Raw genomic sequence first — 17,579 nt, forward strand, 5'->3', positions numbered from 1 at the left:
ACTCCTTAGGTCTGATAAGTTTAACACTAAAATGACACTATCACCAAATGCCTCATTTGACAAATCCTAAGCCATGGAATGATGGAATGATGGTCCTTAGGGCTGTCACAATTATTACATAATTGTCTAATCGTGATTATTTGACATTATCGCAATTATTTTGTCATAATCGTCATAATCGTGAATGTTGAAAAATGTCCGAAATAGCAGATCTACAAGCTCACAACGCGTCGCATCGCGACGCGTTGTGAGCTTGTAGATCGGCTATTTCCACTATCAATGTTATTTTTTAAGTAGAAAGTTGTCAAATATGTCCATACTTTCTTTGTATATTTAGGTTCTGCCATGTGCAACTTCAAAGCCTAAAAGCCAAACAGAAATGTAATTATCAATGACAAAAACACAATTAAATCGTTAATCGCAATTATTTGAGTGACAATTAATCGTCATGTAAAATGTCATATCGTGACAGCCCTACTCATGAATGTTGTGAAGCAGATGGATAGCAGCTCATTGTCCCAGACCTCAGCAGGTCACCAGATGCATCTTGCGTATGTAATTGACTTGTCCATCGGTTTGTATTTCGCTAGCCTCACAAGCCAGTCTTTTTTTTCCCACTTTCTTTGCCCTACCCATTTGTCTCAGTGGTCATTGTATTCAAAACTATTAACGACCCTAGGCCTAGGGTAACAGTATAATCAGTGGTGGTTTTTCTGGTGTCTTTGTAGTCAAGATGACACAAGTGCTTCACAAGTTTCCTTCAGTTCATATTTAAGATGTAGACAGCTTTTTTTGTGTATTAATGAATGAGTCCTGATCTTTTTTTTTAACCCTCAGTCAGGTACTACTTGAACATCCTTTAGAAACCCTTTGAAAACATGTTCTCTAGCCTGTTACAGATGAAGAGGTGTCAGTGTTTAGTATTGACCATGTTGACATGGCAGCCATTTTGCTTTTATGTGACATTCACGGGGGTTGTAATTCCCAGCCTATGGGGTGGGAAGATGTAAGTTTACTTGTGTGACAACAGCTGAGTAGGGCACACAATCAAGCTTCGTTTGACTATTCAGATCATAGGTTTCACTCTATCCACTGTTATCTCCTCACCTACATTAGGATGTCAGAAATTATATTTCCTTCACTCCCCATTGTATACTCATCATATTGATTTGAAGTACATGGACACAATTATTGCTGATGCCCATATCACTGTGGAGCGACCTCACCCTTTAGAGCGAGGTCGCTTGTCGCCCCGCGGCGTCTTACTAGTGTTAAAATGACACAAATCAAGAAAAAACACAAGAGAAATGACAATGTATGACCAAACAACTCGGCTCACAGTTACATACATATTCAAGCAGGCAAATGAGGCAAATATACATGCGGATGAGAATGTAAGAAAAACAAGCGGTGTTAAGAGTGGTGTATGTCGGTCTGTTCTACACATATCCTCTTGAAAAGATTGCAGAGATGTTTAAAGCCTTCTTACTGTTAAAATTACGGTAAAGTTAGGTTTCGTCACTCTCTTATGGGGGAATAATTGTGACTGTAGAACTGGAAACGAGGGGATGATGCAGGAAATGAAAAGCAGACCTCGTGGGGGCATGGCCAGGTGGATGCTCGGTTATTAAAGTCCTCTTTATTAAAGTTTTGAATCATTCATTTCTCTGATACCATGGAGGGATCCCTGCTGCTGTGCTGACAAGTTGAAGTAAAGCAGCATTGATTGATGTGTGAGGTTGCCTTTTGCTGGGGGGTGGGTAAATATAAGGATTACATTATCCTAGGGGAGGCTATTGTTGAATCAGTTTGGTTGAGCAACATCTATCTATGCTATACGGTATGGTAAAATCAATACTGCATATCAAACAGTTTGTCACATAGACGCACACCGAATTGCTGACTGTTGGCATATCACAAAGATATATCCACAAATTGTCTTTAATTTCACATTTGTCCCATCAACCATGCTTCATGTTGTTTGCTTTTCTCCATTGTTTGCAGATTTTAATGTACTGTATATGTTGGTCAGTTATACTGATGTGTTGTTACTCTCTCTGTTTCAGAAGCTCTCCAGAGACCAGACTTTGAACCCCAGGGTCTGACAGAAGCGGCCCGCTGGAACTCTAAAGAGAATCTGTTGGCTGGGCCCAGTGAGAATGACCCCAACCTCTTTGTTGCCCTCTACGACTTTGTGGCCAGCGGTGACAACACCCTCAGCATCACAAAAGGTCAGTCCTTTTAAGAATACTGTATCTGTGTTTTTACTAGGCCAGGGGTTTTCAAAGTGGGTGACGGCCGGGGCACCCTGGGGTGCCGTGATGCCAGTCCAGGGGTGCCGCGAGATAATTTGATAATATTTGGAATTCATCAATATCACTTCACTATGCTTAGTAAAACAGACCTGGTTTGCACTGTACTTGATGAGTTCTTTTTCCATCTACGAGAACTCTCTTCACCAAAAATAGCAGATCTACAAGCTCACAACGCGTCACGTTGTGACGCGATTAACGATTTAATTGTGTTTTTGTCGTTGACAATTACATTTCTGTTTGGCTTTTAGGCTTTGAAGTTGCACATGGTAGATATACAAAGAAGTTATTGACATATTCGACAACTTTACACTTAAAAAAGAACATTGATAGTGGAAATAGCCGATCTACAAGCTCACAACGCGTCGCGATCTGCTATTTCCACTACTTTTGACTTTTAAAAAAATATATGAAGATCTTTCAACATGGAAACGATTATGACGATTATGTCAAATAATCGCGATTATGTCAAATAATCACGATTAGACGATTATGTAATAATCGTGACAGCCCTAAAGTGTGGTTGCACTGGCGCGAGTCGCGAGGAATACACTGGGAACTGAATTCAGTCTTACCATCTATATTATATATGTTGATGTCATGTGATGCATGACAACAGTGTGTGAAGCATGACCAAAAGCGTAACTTTTAAGTTTGTGCAAAAGTTTACAAAAAGCAGGTTCACTTTGCTGGCAAAAAAAGTCTCGGACGAGAACAATAGTGTGCTGCCTATAGCAACCACACTAATAAAACTATCATCTACCATCCTAGCTAGGCACAGTAGGCTGTGGAAATAATTTCCAGAAAGACGTACAGGTGACTGTTTTACTTTTAACTCATATAGTGCCAATCCCGCGAAGACTCGTGAAAAGTACTCGAGTACCCGGAGTGCCAATCCCGAGTATACTCGTGAAAAGTAATATATTACTGTAACGGCGGATACATTACCGAGTACAATGGCCGGAGGTCCGGAGACGAAATCCGTCGCTGATTTCGCATCATCACGGCTCCAGGAGCACAAAATAGTCCATCCCATAACATTGAGGTGGACGGCCGATCTCATCTTTAATGTCCATTATCTCAAAACTACACTTTAGAAGCGAAGATGGAGGCAGATGCTCGCTTATGTTACACATGTATAAAAGCTCCGGTCCGCCATTACACAACTCCACGTGGACAAGGATCGGTTCCGGCGCAGGACGCGATGACGTCAGACCGGAAGTGTTTGCGCTGTGGACTTCTGGCCTTCAAAATAAGATAACGGGGGTGATGCCAACCTGAGACTGGCATCGTGGACTTTATAATCCGTTAATTTCTTTGATCTGAAACCCGCAGCTGATAATGAGACGTCTAGGAAATCAGGCAGTGGAAAACATTTCCAGAAAGGCAGATGACTGTTTAAGCTTTATTTGGATTCTGTTCACCTGGTAGGCTCTGTCTGTAATGAGGTGGTTGGCTTTAACTGCTATCACTTCCAAGTGTATTCATGGGTAGCATTTGTAGTCCTAAACGGCCATGTTGAGGACCAACACGGGTTTTTCAATTTGTCTGATTGGCATAGAACCAATGTTCTGTGTTGGTCCTCAACATGGCCGGTGTAGGACTACAAATGCAACCCATGAATATGTTGACAAAGAAATGCCCATCCTTAGATTGGTTTCAACAGCAGCATATTAGTTATTTCATAGTGAAATGATTTCGCACCTCCCCCTTTCCCCTTTCTTTCTACAAAATGTTTATTTATTAATTTATTAATAAAAATCAAAACGGTAATCAGTGGTCGAAGACTCTCTAATGGGGATTAGCATCAGGTCTGGCGCTAGCCTCGGCTGAGATGGGATATGTTGCAGGTGTTTGTAAGAATGACGAGCCTGATTGGAAATCCACATATTTGCTTTCCGTCCTGTCGCATCCCCCGTTTCTCACTGCCACTGTAACTCACTTCCCGTCGCATCCCCCGTTTCTCACACAACCTTGTTTTGTTTCCCAACGGGTCTGAGCTGAACCAGAGGTAGGGAGTGCTCCGCTGTGTCCACTTGGGCCGCGCGGAGGTGCTGAAAGTCGGGGGGGGGACAAAGATTTACGATTCTGTCCCTCATTCGGGACATAACTCCGACGGCGCTCAAGCGATCTTCGCAACAGTCGACACGGCAGTGTTTCACGTGACGACGGCGCGTCTCCGTCGCCTCCACCGAAAACAAGCGCTCCCTTACATCTCACACCCACCCGCGTCCACTCCCCACTCTTGTGCTCAGACCCGTTGGGAAACGAGCACACGCGTTTCTCACTGCCTCTGTGACTCTCACTTCCTGACTCACACATGAGTTCTTTCCACTGAAGACACTGGAAAACAACTCTGCAGAGTAGAGGGAGCACACAGACAAACACAGGAAGGAAGGAGACCACACTTACACTGGATTAAGCAAGGAAATGCACTCTTCAAAGCAATACATTTTAAAAAAAAAAGTGTCAGTGTCGACCATTATTGCGAAGCTGGCGAATATTACAATATGAAACTGGATCATGATTACAGTTCATAATTATTTTTGCCATTATTGATTATACAGTATCCCAAAATGCTTTTTCTTTTGTTGTTCTGCAACAAAGCCTTGCTGTATCAGTTAAATTACACAGCATTAATACTAGCTGATAATTTGTTTATTTTACGGTATGTCCATATCGTTGTTGCCGGGTGGAAACCTCGTATCTCCAAGTTTCAAATGTGTCCGTTCTTTCGCAAAGCAAAGCCCTGCTTCATCATACAAGGCCGTCGCACCAAAGTAGTGAAAACAGCAGATCTACAAGCACACAACGCCTCGCGGTGCGAGGCGTTGTGTGCTTGTAGATCGGCTGTTTTCACTAGTTTAAATCATTTTTAAAATGAAAAATGCAAAAATGCAAAACAAGCGGTTTTGGACAGTCACATACAAGGTTTTCACCCGACAACAACGATATACTTCAAGCACGACTGCACCTATTACTTATTAATTGCACTGATGTGTCCGGAACACATACTGTATGGTGCCAATCGGTATCCAATCGAGAACAACCTCACACACAAGCAGTGATGTCAGTGGGCCGAGCTGACACCATGACCAGTGGAAAACAAAAGCCCCAACCGGCGTCCCCAATCTGAGTAAACATGACATTAGATACAGTGGATTCCTGCATGTCTGACTTGAAAACACACTGAGCACTTTGGCCATAACCACTTAAACCCCATATACTTTGTTGACCGGAGTCCCCAGGGTTCTATACTAGGCCCCCTCCATTTTCTTCCCTCCGAATTTCTTCACTGAAATTAGCTGATCTGCAATGTCTCCGCATGTCGCAATGCGATACTTTCTGAGCTTGTACATCTGCTATTTTAGCAGAACGTTTGCCCCCAGAATAGGGTCGCTAGGGTTCATGTGGTTAGATTCCTTTACAGCGGCTATTTTATATCCACCTCATCAAAACAAAGCATTTGGATGCTTCTCACTGCTAGTTGTGGAAATACTTTTGTCTAGGACAAGGGTCTTCAACAGGGGGTCTGGGACCCCTAGGGGGTCCTCAGAGTTACTACAGAGGGTCCTCCCAAAGCTTTGAGTGATAGAAAAAACGTTTTTCTTCTTTTTTATATTAACCACTTGAACCCTAGCGTCCATATTCTGGGAACTTTAGCCAAAAATAGACGATCTACAAGCTCACAACGCCTCACAGCGAGGCGTTGTAGGCTTGTAGAAACTATGGAATCTATGAAAAGGTTGTGGGTGTCCCGCTTCATCTCTCTCTCAACTAAGGGGTCCTTGGCCTGACAATGTTGAAGACCCCTGGTCTAGGACTAGGTCCTATCAGCTAGAAATGACACACAACCAGTGTGATTAGATGGTTGTACTTATAAAAGGATATTGGAAAATGCTCTATAACTACTCACCTGTGACTGCACGTATAACTATTACTGTGCCAACAATCCTTGTTTGTGCTGGCAGTCATGGACTACTCTCTTGTAGAAATTATTCTGGTAGAGAAATTATTCTTAATTGTGTTTATTTGGATAGATCTATGACTATGTAGTAACCATTTTATAAAAAGCATTTAGCCCTGCGAGGCCATGGTTTTTACAGTGATTCTAAAACGGCGATGGGTGTTTTAGGCCGCCCCTTAGCTATTCTAAAATCACTGTAAACCACGTTCTCACTGCCCTATTACCAGTCTAATCATTACACTGATAAAGCATTGGACTCTAATGCTTTGTCCCATCGCATTCCCAACCAGGAGAGAAGCTACGCGTGCTGGGATACAACCACAACGGTGAATGGTGTGAGGCACAGACCAAGAACGGCCAGGGCTGGGTGCCCTCCAACTACATCACCCCTGTCAACAGCCTAGAGAAGCACAGCTGGTACCATGGGCCCGTGTCGCGCAACGCAGCCGAGTATCTGCTCAGCTCCGGCATCAACGGAAGCTTCCTGGTCCGCGAGAGTGAGAGCAGTCCCGGCCAGAGGTCGATCTCCCTGCGCTACGAGGGGAGGGTCTACCACTACAGAATCAACACAGCTTCTGATAGCAAGGTAGGCATGGGGGGGGGTGTCAGGAGAGTCACAGATGGTGTGGAAGTGCAATTGTTCTACACCAGTGGTTCTCAACCTATTCAGGCTGTGACCCCCAAAATAATCATGTTTTAACTGGGGTTGTGAGGCGTTGTGAGCATGTAGATCGGCTATTTTTACAATTTCTGTCTCTAATATTTGACAATTTGACCAATGTTTAATTTGTAATTTTAGAGGTATTGAAAAGTCCTTAAATTGTCACTTTAGAAATGGGCAGATGCCCTCTATACAAACTTTGTTGGTTTGTTTACGGTTGAGTGAGAAAACAATGTTTCACATTAAGCTATTCATCTGGGGACCCCCCAAAATAATTTGGTGACCCCCCCCCCCCCCCCCCCCGACCCACAGGTTAAGAACCACTGTTCTACACCACCGGTTCTGAACGCGGGATCCAACGTGAAAATTTAAGCATTTTCCAGAACTAACAGACAGATGCCTAGCAGTGTAAAAACTAAAACTATGATGTTTCACTGACAAAACTAAATAAAAACCAAAAAGCTAAGCTAAAACTAAGACTGAATATATTGACCAGACTAGTGGAGAAGAGAGCAGAGCTAGAGTGAGCTTGTGGATCGGCTATTTTCAGAGTGCAACCAATTATAAAATCTGGCATTACGACGCCCTCAAGCCCCGCCAAAATATATTTTCGTCGCCAAGATCAACTGTAGTTTTAGTCAACTAAAATCTTTTTTATTCGACTAAAACTAGACTAATACTAAAACATTTCAGATTAGTAAAAGATTACTAAAAACTAAATCAAATTTTGCTGTCATAAGTGTATTTTTGTTATATTGCCCTGACTCTGGCATGCACAGTTGCACTTTTATAAACACAGCTACACACTGACTGCAGTTTACAGATCGAGGTACGGTGTAAGTAAGATCCACAAAGAAATCGGATTATGCTGTCTGCCCACCCCACCCCACCCCGGCCCCTCAGGCCAGGCCATGTCACTGTCTGCATCGAGCTGCCAACCTGGCTGTGTCATCGCTGTATCTGTACTGCACAGACGCGAGATGGCTCGGGGAACGTCAGGCATGACAGGAATGCCGCTAACCACTACTATCCTGCACATAATGGCCAGTAGACACAAGGCCAGACCAGAAGGCGAGCCCCGACGCTGACACTCGATTTTGAGATGGGCCCTCTACACAGACACGTACGCATGAAAACACAGACACACACAGAAAGACGGCCAGACACACACACACATTGTGTGTCCAAAACCTACCTTTTTATTATTTTAAAAACCATTTAGAATAGTCAAAATGGACGATCTACAAGCATGTAGATCTGCTATCTTCCCTACTTTTGTGCGACACTTTTGTATGATGAAGTATGGCTTTAATTTACGGAAAGAAAACATAAACATTTGAAACTTGGAACTTGTTTCTGCCTGACAGTGACAGTATACTTTGTCGACATATACTTTGTCGACAATTTACATTTTGGAAACCTTTCACCCATAATGCCATGCCCTAAATGTGGAAGCCATATTAAAAGTGGTTAATGCCGACACACACCTGAAGAAACAGACAGACGCACACATCGTGCAGACACGTATGATGACACAGACCTCACAGTGTCTTACAGTACGGTTGCCTACAGATGTCCATTGTCAGAAGTCTGGTATGTCTGACTTTTCCAATAGGTCAGTACTACTTCTTCTGTGTTCAGCGCTTCCAGTTCTCACCCATGAACCTGCCTAACTCACTACCACACTGACTGTGATTACTCAAGAAAACCACCGGAGAAGAAAGGGCCTCATTATAAGTGTCAATATGAAAAACATTCCAAAAATCTTGAAAAGTAGCATATAGGGCTAAAGCGTACATGAAGGTTGGCGCTAGTATAAGGGCTTTGGATAATGATAGATAAATACAATCCTCTTTAGATTTGAAGTGGCTTTTCCTCCCTTTCAGTCAAAAGTCACTATTTCTGTACGGCTAAAGAGCCCTTTCACAAGTGACAAAATGACCTGTATGTGTTGAGTGTGAAGCAGGCTATGCATGGAGCAGAGTGGAGAATGAGTAATTGAGGGTGTTATGTAAGACCTGGACAATGGAAAAGACTGTCCAGTCAGTCCTGACCAATTTCCCCCCATGCAACAAACGGCCTGACAGATGCCTTTCTCATGCTCATTCTGCCTTATGAGGGATCTTTGATCCTAATTAGAAAATATTAAGCACTAAGACAAGCACTGAAATGCCAAGCAACGTATTAGAAATAATCTAAAAGTCATTTTTGAATTCTTAAAGCTGCAATCCATAACTATTGTGTGAATAATATTACTACATTTTCTCAAAGTGGACCAGGGACCCTAAGGGTTCCGTGAGGGAGTATCAAATTGAAACCAAATGGAAGACCCTTATTGGTCCATAGGTTCCATTCGTACACACTCAGTTATGGGGTCCTTGAGAGTTGAATGCATGAGAACCACTGTGTTATTTGAACCAATCTTTATGTTTAATACAATATAAATTAAACAAACAAAACTGTGGTGGTTGGAGGTGGTCTCCCTGTAGATTCTGCACCCAGGTTCAGATCCCGGGGAGGACATGACAGTTACGGATTGCAGTTTTAACCCTTTTTGAAAAATGTCTAGGCGTGAGAGCTTGACATCGCGCTCTCACTGTATATATCTGCATTGTTTAGTTCTAACTCACAAAATAGACTGAATGCTGTTTGCACACACACACACACACACACACACACACACACACACACACACACACACACACACACACACATGAATTTTGAAGTTGGATGCTCTGACTACAGACACAAACTTAGCAAGTGTAGTAGAATGAGCTGACTTATGGTCATTGTAATTACTTGCGCCAGCGTAGCGTGCAAGTACTACTTTCGGTTCTGTCTGTATCCGGTCGACTGTACAAATGCAGGGCCTTTAGCCAATGAGGGAGCACCGTTCTTGGTGATGTCGCCACCAACAAGTGCGACCTGATATAAATAACAAGGCGCAAGTTGGCACCTCGAAAGAGTGCCACTTGCCCAGAATGCCCACCCACATACATACAAACAGCACCGAAAGTTCTTGCACGCTCTGCTGGTGCACAAGTAGGCCATATTATGGCCACGAGTGCACAAGACGCAAGTTGGCACCTTGACAGACTGAAGTCTAGTTGGCTATTAGATATTCATAGACATCTCCTGACTATGGTCAAGAGTCACACGTTTTAAAAACCGATTTGACCAGCACAGAGTGGATTACCCTCTGTATGACATTGCTAATATAGCATTGAACTCATCAGATGTCATGTATATTTCCTCCCAGCTGTATGTGTCATCAGAGAGCCGTTTCAACACACTGGCAGAGCTGGTGCATCACCACTCCACGGTGGCCGATGGCCTCATCACCACTCTGCACTATCCGGCTCCCAAGCGCAACAAGCCCACCATCTATGGCGTGTCGCCCAACTACGACAAGTGGGAGATGGAGCGCACCGACATCACCATGAAGCACAAGCTGGGAGGGGGCCAGTACGGGGAGGTGTACGAGGGCATCTGGAAGAAGTACAGCCTCACGGTGGCCGTCAAGACGCTTAAGGTGTGGAGCAGAGCTGCAACTGCGGACTATTGTTCTTAGTGATTATTCTGTTTGGTACCTTTTTCCATCTTTAATCTAAAATAGAGAAGCACGTTTTGTTAGATCAGCTATTTTCGGTATACTTTTTTTACAAGATATGAATGAAATAGTTTAGTTTGATTAATTGTTGCACCCCGAGCCAATTCTAGACCTGAGGCTGATACTAAAAATGGCAGGTTTCTGAAATACATCATGTTGCCAATAGTATATAGCTTAAATCTAAAATGACACAGATGCATTTCCAGATTGAATGGGCTAGTATCGAGAGAAGAGCAGATGGATGAGAACAGTTGTGAATTTGTACTGTACTAATATACTGACAGTGATAAAAAGTATGTCTTGCTTGGCTGTGTGGTGTTTATTATACTGCCACCTGGTGGTGTAGCGATGCAACTGCTGGCAACTTGTCTTCTGGAAGCACTTGGACAGCAGTTGACTCTGTGCTCTTTTGTCATTTTGTTAAGGAGGACACGATGGAAGTGGAGGAGTTTCTCAAAGAGGCTGCTGTCATGAAAGAGATTAAACACCCTAACTTGGTTCAGCTACTGGGTACGTTGGCCACCCCGTCCATCACCTGACTTAGTCCCTCGAAATGCCTTTATCAGCTCTGAAATCTGAAAAATATGTCTGCTAAGCAGCAGGCTTAGCAGAACTATCTGCTTTATTGTCTTTGCATTTCAGCGCTTTCCGATACACGTTGTTTTTGGCGGAATCATTAGAAAATGATGTGAGACTACAGCAGGGGTTTTCAAAGTGGGTGACGGGGCACCCTGGGGTGCCGTGACGGAAGTCCAGGGGTGCCGCGAGTTAATTTGATAATATTTGGAATTTATTTGGACCCTTAAAAGCATTAGTATAATGGCAAATTTAAAGTACAATTATTTTCAGTCAGTTCTAACCAAAATGGCTATTATCTCAACGTTTTCCTCGCAACATAATCGCTAAAATATGGCATAAATATAAGGTGTTGGGAGTGAAAAATATGAATATATTGTAGGGGTGCCTCAGATGAAAATAATATTTATAGGGGTGCCAAAAGAGTTTGGGAACCCCTGGACTACAGTATTTGACTCTAGCATTGTGTGCTTTGTTCTGCTAGGGGTGTGCACGCGAGAGCCTCCGTTCTACATCATCACAGAGTTCATGACGCACGGCAACCTGCTCGACTACCTGAGGGAGTGCAACAGAGAGGAAGTCAACGCGGTGGTGCTTCTCTACATGGCCACGCAGATCTCCTCTGCCATGGAATACTTGGAGAGAAAGAACTTCATTCACAGGTATGCAGAACCACGTCGGTGGCTGCCTTTGCTTTGGCCCATGTTCAGAAATAAATAAATTGCTTTTTTGGGCGGTTCCAAAGTTAAGCCCTATTTTATACTTAATCGTCCCATGGTGTAGATCGGTATGTTGTCTGTTCATAAGCTGGGCAGGCCCGGTGAATGGGCAGTTTTTTTCTCAAGACCTCCAAATAGATGTGCCTCTAAAGTCACAGTAGAGCTCATGCAATGCCACTTTATTATACACTACACAAGTGCTCTTACTTCCCAAAACTTCAGTTCAGGCCCTGGCTTTCTTGTGTGTGTCAGTCAAGTCAAGTCAATAATTGTATAATGGATGTCAATGGGGTTCTGATCGGGTTGAAATTTTGTCCAAGATGTGTCATAGACGACTGATCTCATCCATGACTTCACACAGGCTGATTTCACAGGCTGGCCACGTGAAACCCGACACCTGTCCCTCCTCCTTCCATACTCCCTCTTTCTCTTCATTCTCTCCAGCTCCTTTTCTCACAGCTCACAGACAGAAAGCCATCTTTTGTCACAGACATACTGAAACGTATCATAGCCAAGGCTGTGTTGCAAGATAGCTAGTGTTTGTTCTGGCATGTTTAATGAGGTCCTCTCTAGAGGCAATGATAATTTATGTCTTTTTATATTTGCCAATCTTCATCCAAATTTTCAAGCCTGTCGAGACTCGGCCCATTACTCTGCTCTACGCACAAGTGGAATGCTAACTCTACAATGGATGTGTTGATAAAACACATATCATAATCTCAAAACACAATAATTAATGTCCCATGAAAACATGGCGGATTATGACAAAAATAAATCTGAATTGCACATTATGTCCTTAAATGACTGCATTCTGCTGTCTGTCATCTCTGCTCCAGGGACTTGGCTGCTCGCAATTGTCTGGTAGGAGAGAACCACCTGGTGAAGGTAGCTGACTTTGGTCTGAGCAGGCTGATGACTGGAGACACCTACACAGCCCACGCTGGAGCCAAGTTCCCCATCAAATGGACTGCTCCAGAGAGTCTGGCCTACAACAAGTTCTCTATCAAGTCCGATGTCTGGGGTGAGCACGCTGGCTGAATCTCACTTGTTGCAGCCATTACGTAAAAAAATATATCACCGCTGTCTGCCAGAAACCTTGTATTTCACCCTCTTTATGGTTTTTCATAAATGAGTTCCCTATTTATACTTTGTCGTATGACAAAGTATACATTTAGTTTAGATTAGAACACACGCATTAGAACACAGGTTATTTGTTCCATTTCCAAATCAGTTTTGGATATATAAGCATTCTACCCGGCAGCAACAATATATCTAGATATGTCTAGTTTGTCTTTGTCACCAGAGAAGTCGCTTTCATATTGCCTCTTGCAGAAGATAAATTAATTGTCATAGCACAAAGGTTTTTCTTCATTTTGCATAATTCCATTTTACTATTCCATTACATTTGGGTAATGTCGTTATTGTGTGAACTCAACCACTAATGAAGTCTTTGTGACATCTCCAGCATTTGGTGTGCTGCTTTGGGAGATCGCTACCTATGGCATGTCTCCTTACCCTGGCATCGACCTGTCCCAAGTCTATGAGCTGCTGGAGAAAGACTATCGTATGGACCGGCCAGAGGGCTGCCCTGAGAAGGTCTATGAACTCATGAGGGCCTGTGAGTTGAAAAGAATCATAGATTATTGTTATATATCCCTAGAGATGTTGAGATAAAGATAAGATGCTGTAGGAGAGAACTCTAGTTATAGTTCACAGAGGGGAACGTGTGTATTTCAGGATCTTATCTGTTACTGCTAAGCCACAGCAATTAAAACATAAAAGCTAAAAAATAAATCCTATAAGAAAAAAATAAGAGATTTGCAATTCGATATGTTTTATATACTGTACTTCTCAACATCAGCTTGAGGATTGATGTACATACAGACTGATGGGGTGTTTTGGTGTTCATACCAGGTTGGAAGTGGAACCCTGCAGAGCGTCCATCTTTTGCTGAGACCCATCAGGCCTTCGAGACCATGTTTCAGGAGTCCAGTATCTCTGATGGTCAGTACTTGCTTTCTTTAGTGTATGAAGTCTATATTGTAGCTCCAGCACTCCGAGATGCGGGAGTGCTGACCAGATCAACTTGCACGCTCCATGTTGTCCAGAAAGTATCAATGTTTCACTTTTGCCGTTCCATGTCTGCATGCAGAGGTGGAGAAGGAGCTTGGGAAGAAAGGGAAGAAGGTGACACTGGGACCTCTCCAGCAGGCTCCAGAGCTTCCCACCAAGACCAGACCTGTACGCAGGAACATGGACAACCGAGACGGAGACAGTCCTGGTGAGGCTTGCTTACATACACCAGACCATAGTAGACCTGTTTTCTATGTTAACACATTAGATGCCAGGGGTTTTGCACCGTGCACGATTGTCCTCCAAAAACAGGTAAAAACACCCTAAAACACCTGGCCCCGAACTAGGAAATAGAGATAAGAAGGAGATCTCCTTCTTTTAACACCCAAGGTTCGCAGGTGTATTGTCAACACACCCTGTTTTTCTGTGTCTGTCACAGCGATAACTGACAGTTCGAATCCCATTTAGATAAAAACTTAGGGGTTGGGTCAGAACCTGTGCTATTCATTTCCTTCCCCCCAAAAACCTTTAAAAAGTCAAGGTCACGACGCATAGTAAAACTTTTGACCTACAGTATGCTTATCCCATTCAGGCCGGGAACACATTTTGCTGTTTGGGAGGGGCTTACAGTACATGTACAGTATGTAGCAACATATTTGTTTTGTAGGCTAATTTCTGATTTAGCCCTATTCTATAGGTTAGGCCTAAATGGGTTAAATATGGTATGTAGCATCATTTGTAGCATCTCTTTCATTCTTGTTAATCAGTGTGTTGAAAAGATGTACTCTTTCCTGTCACTGACTCATTGATTGTTTCTGTGCACCCCCAAGACCCCTTGGAGCCAGAGGGGGCTGTATCATCACCCATGCTACCCAGGAAAGAGCGGCCTCTTCTGGACAGCAACCTGAGCGAAGACGACCGCTTATTACCTAAAGGTCAAGATAAGGACAAGACCCGAGGCAGCAGTTTCCTCAACCTCATTAAGAAGAAGAAGAAGAACGCCCCGGCCCCACCCAAGCGTAGCTCTTCCTTCAGAGAGATGGATGGCACCCTGGAGAGGAGGGGCTTAGCCCCAGAGCACCGAGACATGGACGGCTTCAACAATGGTGCATCAGTAGCATTAAATGACTCTTTAAATTCTTTAAAGTTCCTTGGGGCAAATAACAATGGGGCAGGGGGCATCGCCAATGGGGCACCCACCTTCCCAGGTCCGCTTTTTCCAAGGAAAAAAGGAGCCCCCGCAGCGCCTGGTCAGGGCGTTAAGACGGCAACCACTCCACCCAGTGAGGAGGAGCTAGTGTCCAACTCCAAGCGTTTCCTACGGTCCTCCTCTGCCTCTAGCATGCCTCCTGGCTCACAGGGCACTGAGTGGAAGTCTGTCACCCTTCCCAGAGACCTTGGTCAGCGTCATTTTGACTCGGGCACCTTTGGGGGCAAGCCAGCGCTCCCGCGTAAACGGGCCAGTGAGCAGAAAGGGGAGAACACCCCTAGACTGGGGACCCTCACGCCCCCGCCACGTCTGCCTAAGAAGGTAGAGGATGCACCAGATGAAGTGTTTAAAGACACTGAACCCAGTCCCGGCTCTAGTCCCCAAGCTTTAACACCCAAGCCGGTCAGGAGACCAGGGGCCCAAATGCTGGACAACTCAAGGACCAGTGCTCTACAGGCTGAGCTCCTTAAGCCCAATGTATTCCCTGCTCTGGGTGCAGCCGCGGACGAGTGCAGGGCTCGCAGAAACAAACACACCACAGACTCCTCGTCCACGAGGGAGAGAGGAAGGTTCCAGAAGCCCAAGCCAGCCCCACCTCCACCCCCACCCTCCAATGCCAAATCCGGCAAAAACTCCCGCAGCCCCACTCATGAGTTGCCCTCTCCCTCAGACACCAAAGCCAAGGTCCTTCCCACTGAACCTCACCACCCAACCGCTCCCTGTGACCAAGCCCGCACACCCCTCAGTGAGGGCTCTAAGAAGCTGCCTCTGGGTTCAAGCTCCAAACCTCAACCATTAAAGACCTCTGCCTCCTCCACCTCAGTGTCCACCTTCACCTCCAGCCAGAGCATGGGTGGCTTCTCCTCCCTCTCTTCAGCGGGCGACCTGACCTCCCCCACTGCCTTCATCCCCCTCATGAATACCCGACGTTCCCTCCGCAAAACGGCACCCCGCCAGCCAGCCGAACGCACGCCCAACTCGGCTGTGACGCGGGAGATGGTGCTAGAGGGCACAGAGCTGCTTCGCGCCGCCATCGGTCGCAACTCTGAGCAGACGGGCAGCCACAGTGCTGTGCTGGAGGCTGGCAAGAACCTATCAAAATACTGCATCAGCTATGTGGAGTCCATTCAGCAAATGAGGAACAAGTTTGCCTTCCGTGAGGCCATCAACAAGCTTGAGAGCAGCCTGCGCGAGTTGCAGATCTGCCCCAATGCCACTGGGGGCGCCAGCGCCCAGCAGGACTTCAGCAAACTGCTTTGCTCTGTCAAAGAGATCAGCGACATTGTTCAGAGGTAGCACCACAGACCCCTCGACCTTACAAGAGAGGAAACTTGAACTGATAAATACCTGTATGTGTGCTACTATGCATCTCTCTGGGTAACTGCATGAACCATGGTTGTTATGAATATCATATGGTCCATGCTGATCGCTGGAGAGTAGATGGTAGAGCAAGGTGGTGTTACAGCAAAGATTTACACTTTGTAGTGCACTTCAAAACGCTAAAGCCTGTGGTTACTGTGCGGTGGAATCAAAGGAATCTTTCTCCAAAGCCTGTGGTTACTGTGCGTGGAATCAAAGGAATCTTTCTCTAGACGTTTTCAAACTGAGTTGAATATGGAAAAACGTTAACTATGAATGGACATGATGTCGAGTGGCCTTACTGAGAGGCCCGGGGCCAATTCTGCATCAACATGACTTTTCGCCAATCATTTTTTGAAATGATCATGTCTTATGTTTTTTAGTTGTTTATCCTCTATGATGACACTACTAGTTAAAAACACTTTCACATTCATTTCTACTGTCAGTGTGTGTTACATTTGGCATTGTTGCCATTGACAATGTGCAAAAACAACCCTAAACCTCGCTATGTTTGAGGATGCCTTTAGCTCTAACGTTAAAATATCTAATCTCATACTTTTGCATTGCAACCTGTAAGATCTAGGGAGCTTCTGGAATCGAATGTCACTAGCCACATCACCTTTGCCCGTAGCTTGTAACATGTATTTCTTGTCAATGCATTGTGACTCCTCTGCAGATTGTGTGATATACAGTATATAAATGATGGAAATGAGTGCCTGTGGAGACGAGTGCCTGTGTGTCAGTATTTAGTCTGAATGAATGCGTATTGCAGTATTTGCAATCATGTGCCATAAAGGAATGATGGATGCAAGCCTACTAAATGGATTGAACACTTTTTACTTCTCAGCACATGTTGGCAATAAATAATAGTGCCTTAAACACTATCATTAGTACTATGTTTTATAAAAGAGAGGTTGCCACCTTAACCACTTAAGCCCTACTTTATACTTCTGGTATCACACCAAAATAGCCGATCTACAAGTTCACAGCGTGTCACGAAACGTCATGAGTTTGTAGATCTACTTCTTCTCGTATTTTGTCAAATGTTTTTGAAAGTGTTCACCTATGACATGCCCAAAATAGGGATGCCAG

The 17,579-nt window shown here is 44.4% G+C and overlaps 1 protein-coding gene across 2 annotated transcripts in view; it reads left to right on the forward strand.

The window, feature by feature from the left end:
- abl1 (c-abl oncogene 1, non-receptor tyrosine kinase) overlaps positions 1–16,972 on the forward strand; it is a gene marked incomplete at its 5' end in the record, with an annotated part of 48,297 nt that extends 31,325 nt beyond the window's left edge. For both annotated transcript variants that reach the window (XM_080743915.1, XM_080743916.1), the window contains 10 exons: positions 2,067–2,231; positions 6,570–6,865; positions 10,200–10,472; positions 10,976–11,060; positions 11,611–11,788; positions 12,682–12,866; positions 13,311–13,463; positions 13,760–13,849; positions 13,998–14,126; positions 14,749–16,972. In XM_080743915.1, coding sequence (XP_080600041.1) covers positions 2,067–2,231; positions 6,570–6,865; positions 10,200–10,472; positions 10,976–11,060; positions 11,611–11,788; positions 12,682–12,866; positions 13,311–13,463; positions 13,760–13,849; positions 13,998–14,126; positions 14,749–16,424 — 3,230 coding nt within the window. In that variant the 3' untranslated portion in view covers positions 16,425–16,972. The remainder of the gene's footprint in view (positions 1–2,066; positions 2,232–6,569; positions 6,866–10,199; positions 10,473–10,975; positions 11,061–11,610; positions 11,789–12,681; positions 12,867–13,310; positions 13,464–13,759; positions 13,850–13,997; positions 14,127–14,748) is intronic.
- Positions 16,973–17,579: the final 607 nt, after the last annotated feature.

This window comes from Nannobrachium achirus (assembly GCF_963921795.1).
Source record: "Nannobrachium achirus genome assembly, chromosome: 15".
NCBI classification, from domain to species: domain Eukaryota; kingdom Metazoa; phylum Chordata; class Actinopteri; order Myctophiformes; family Myctophidae; genus Nannobrachium; species Nannobrachium achirus.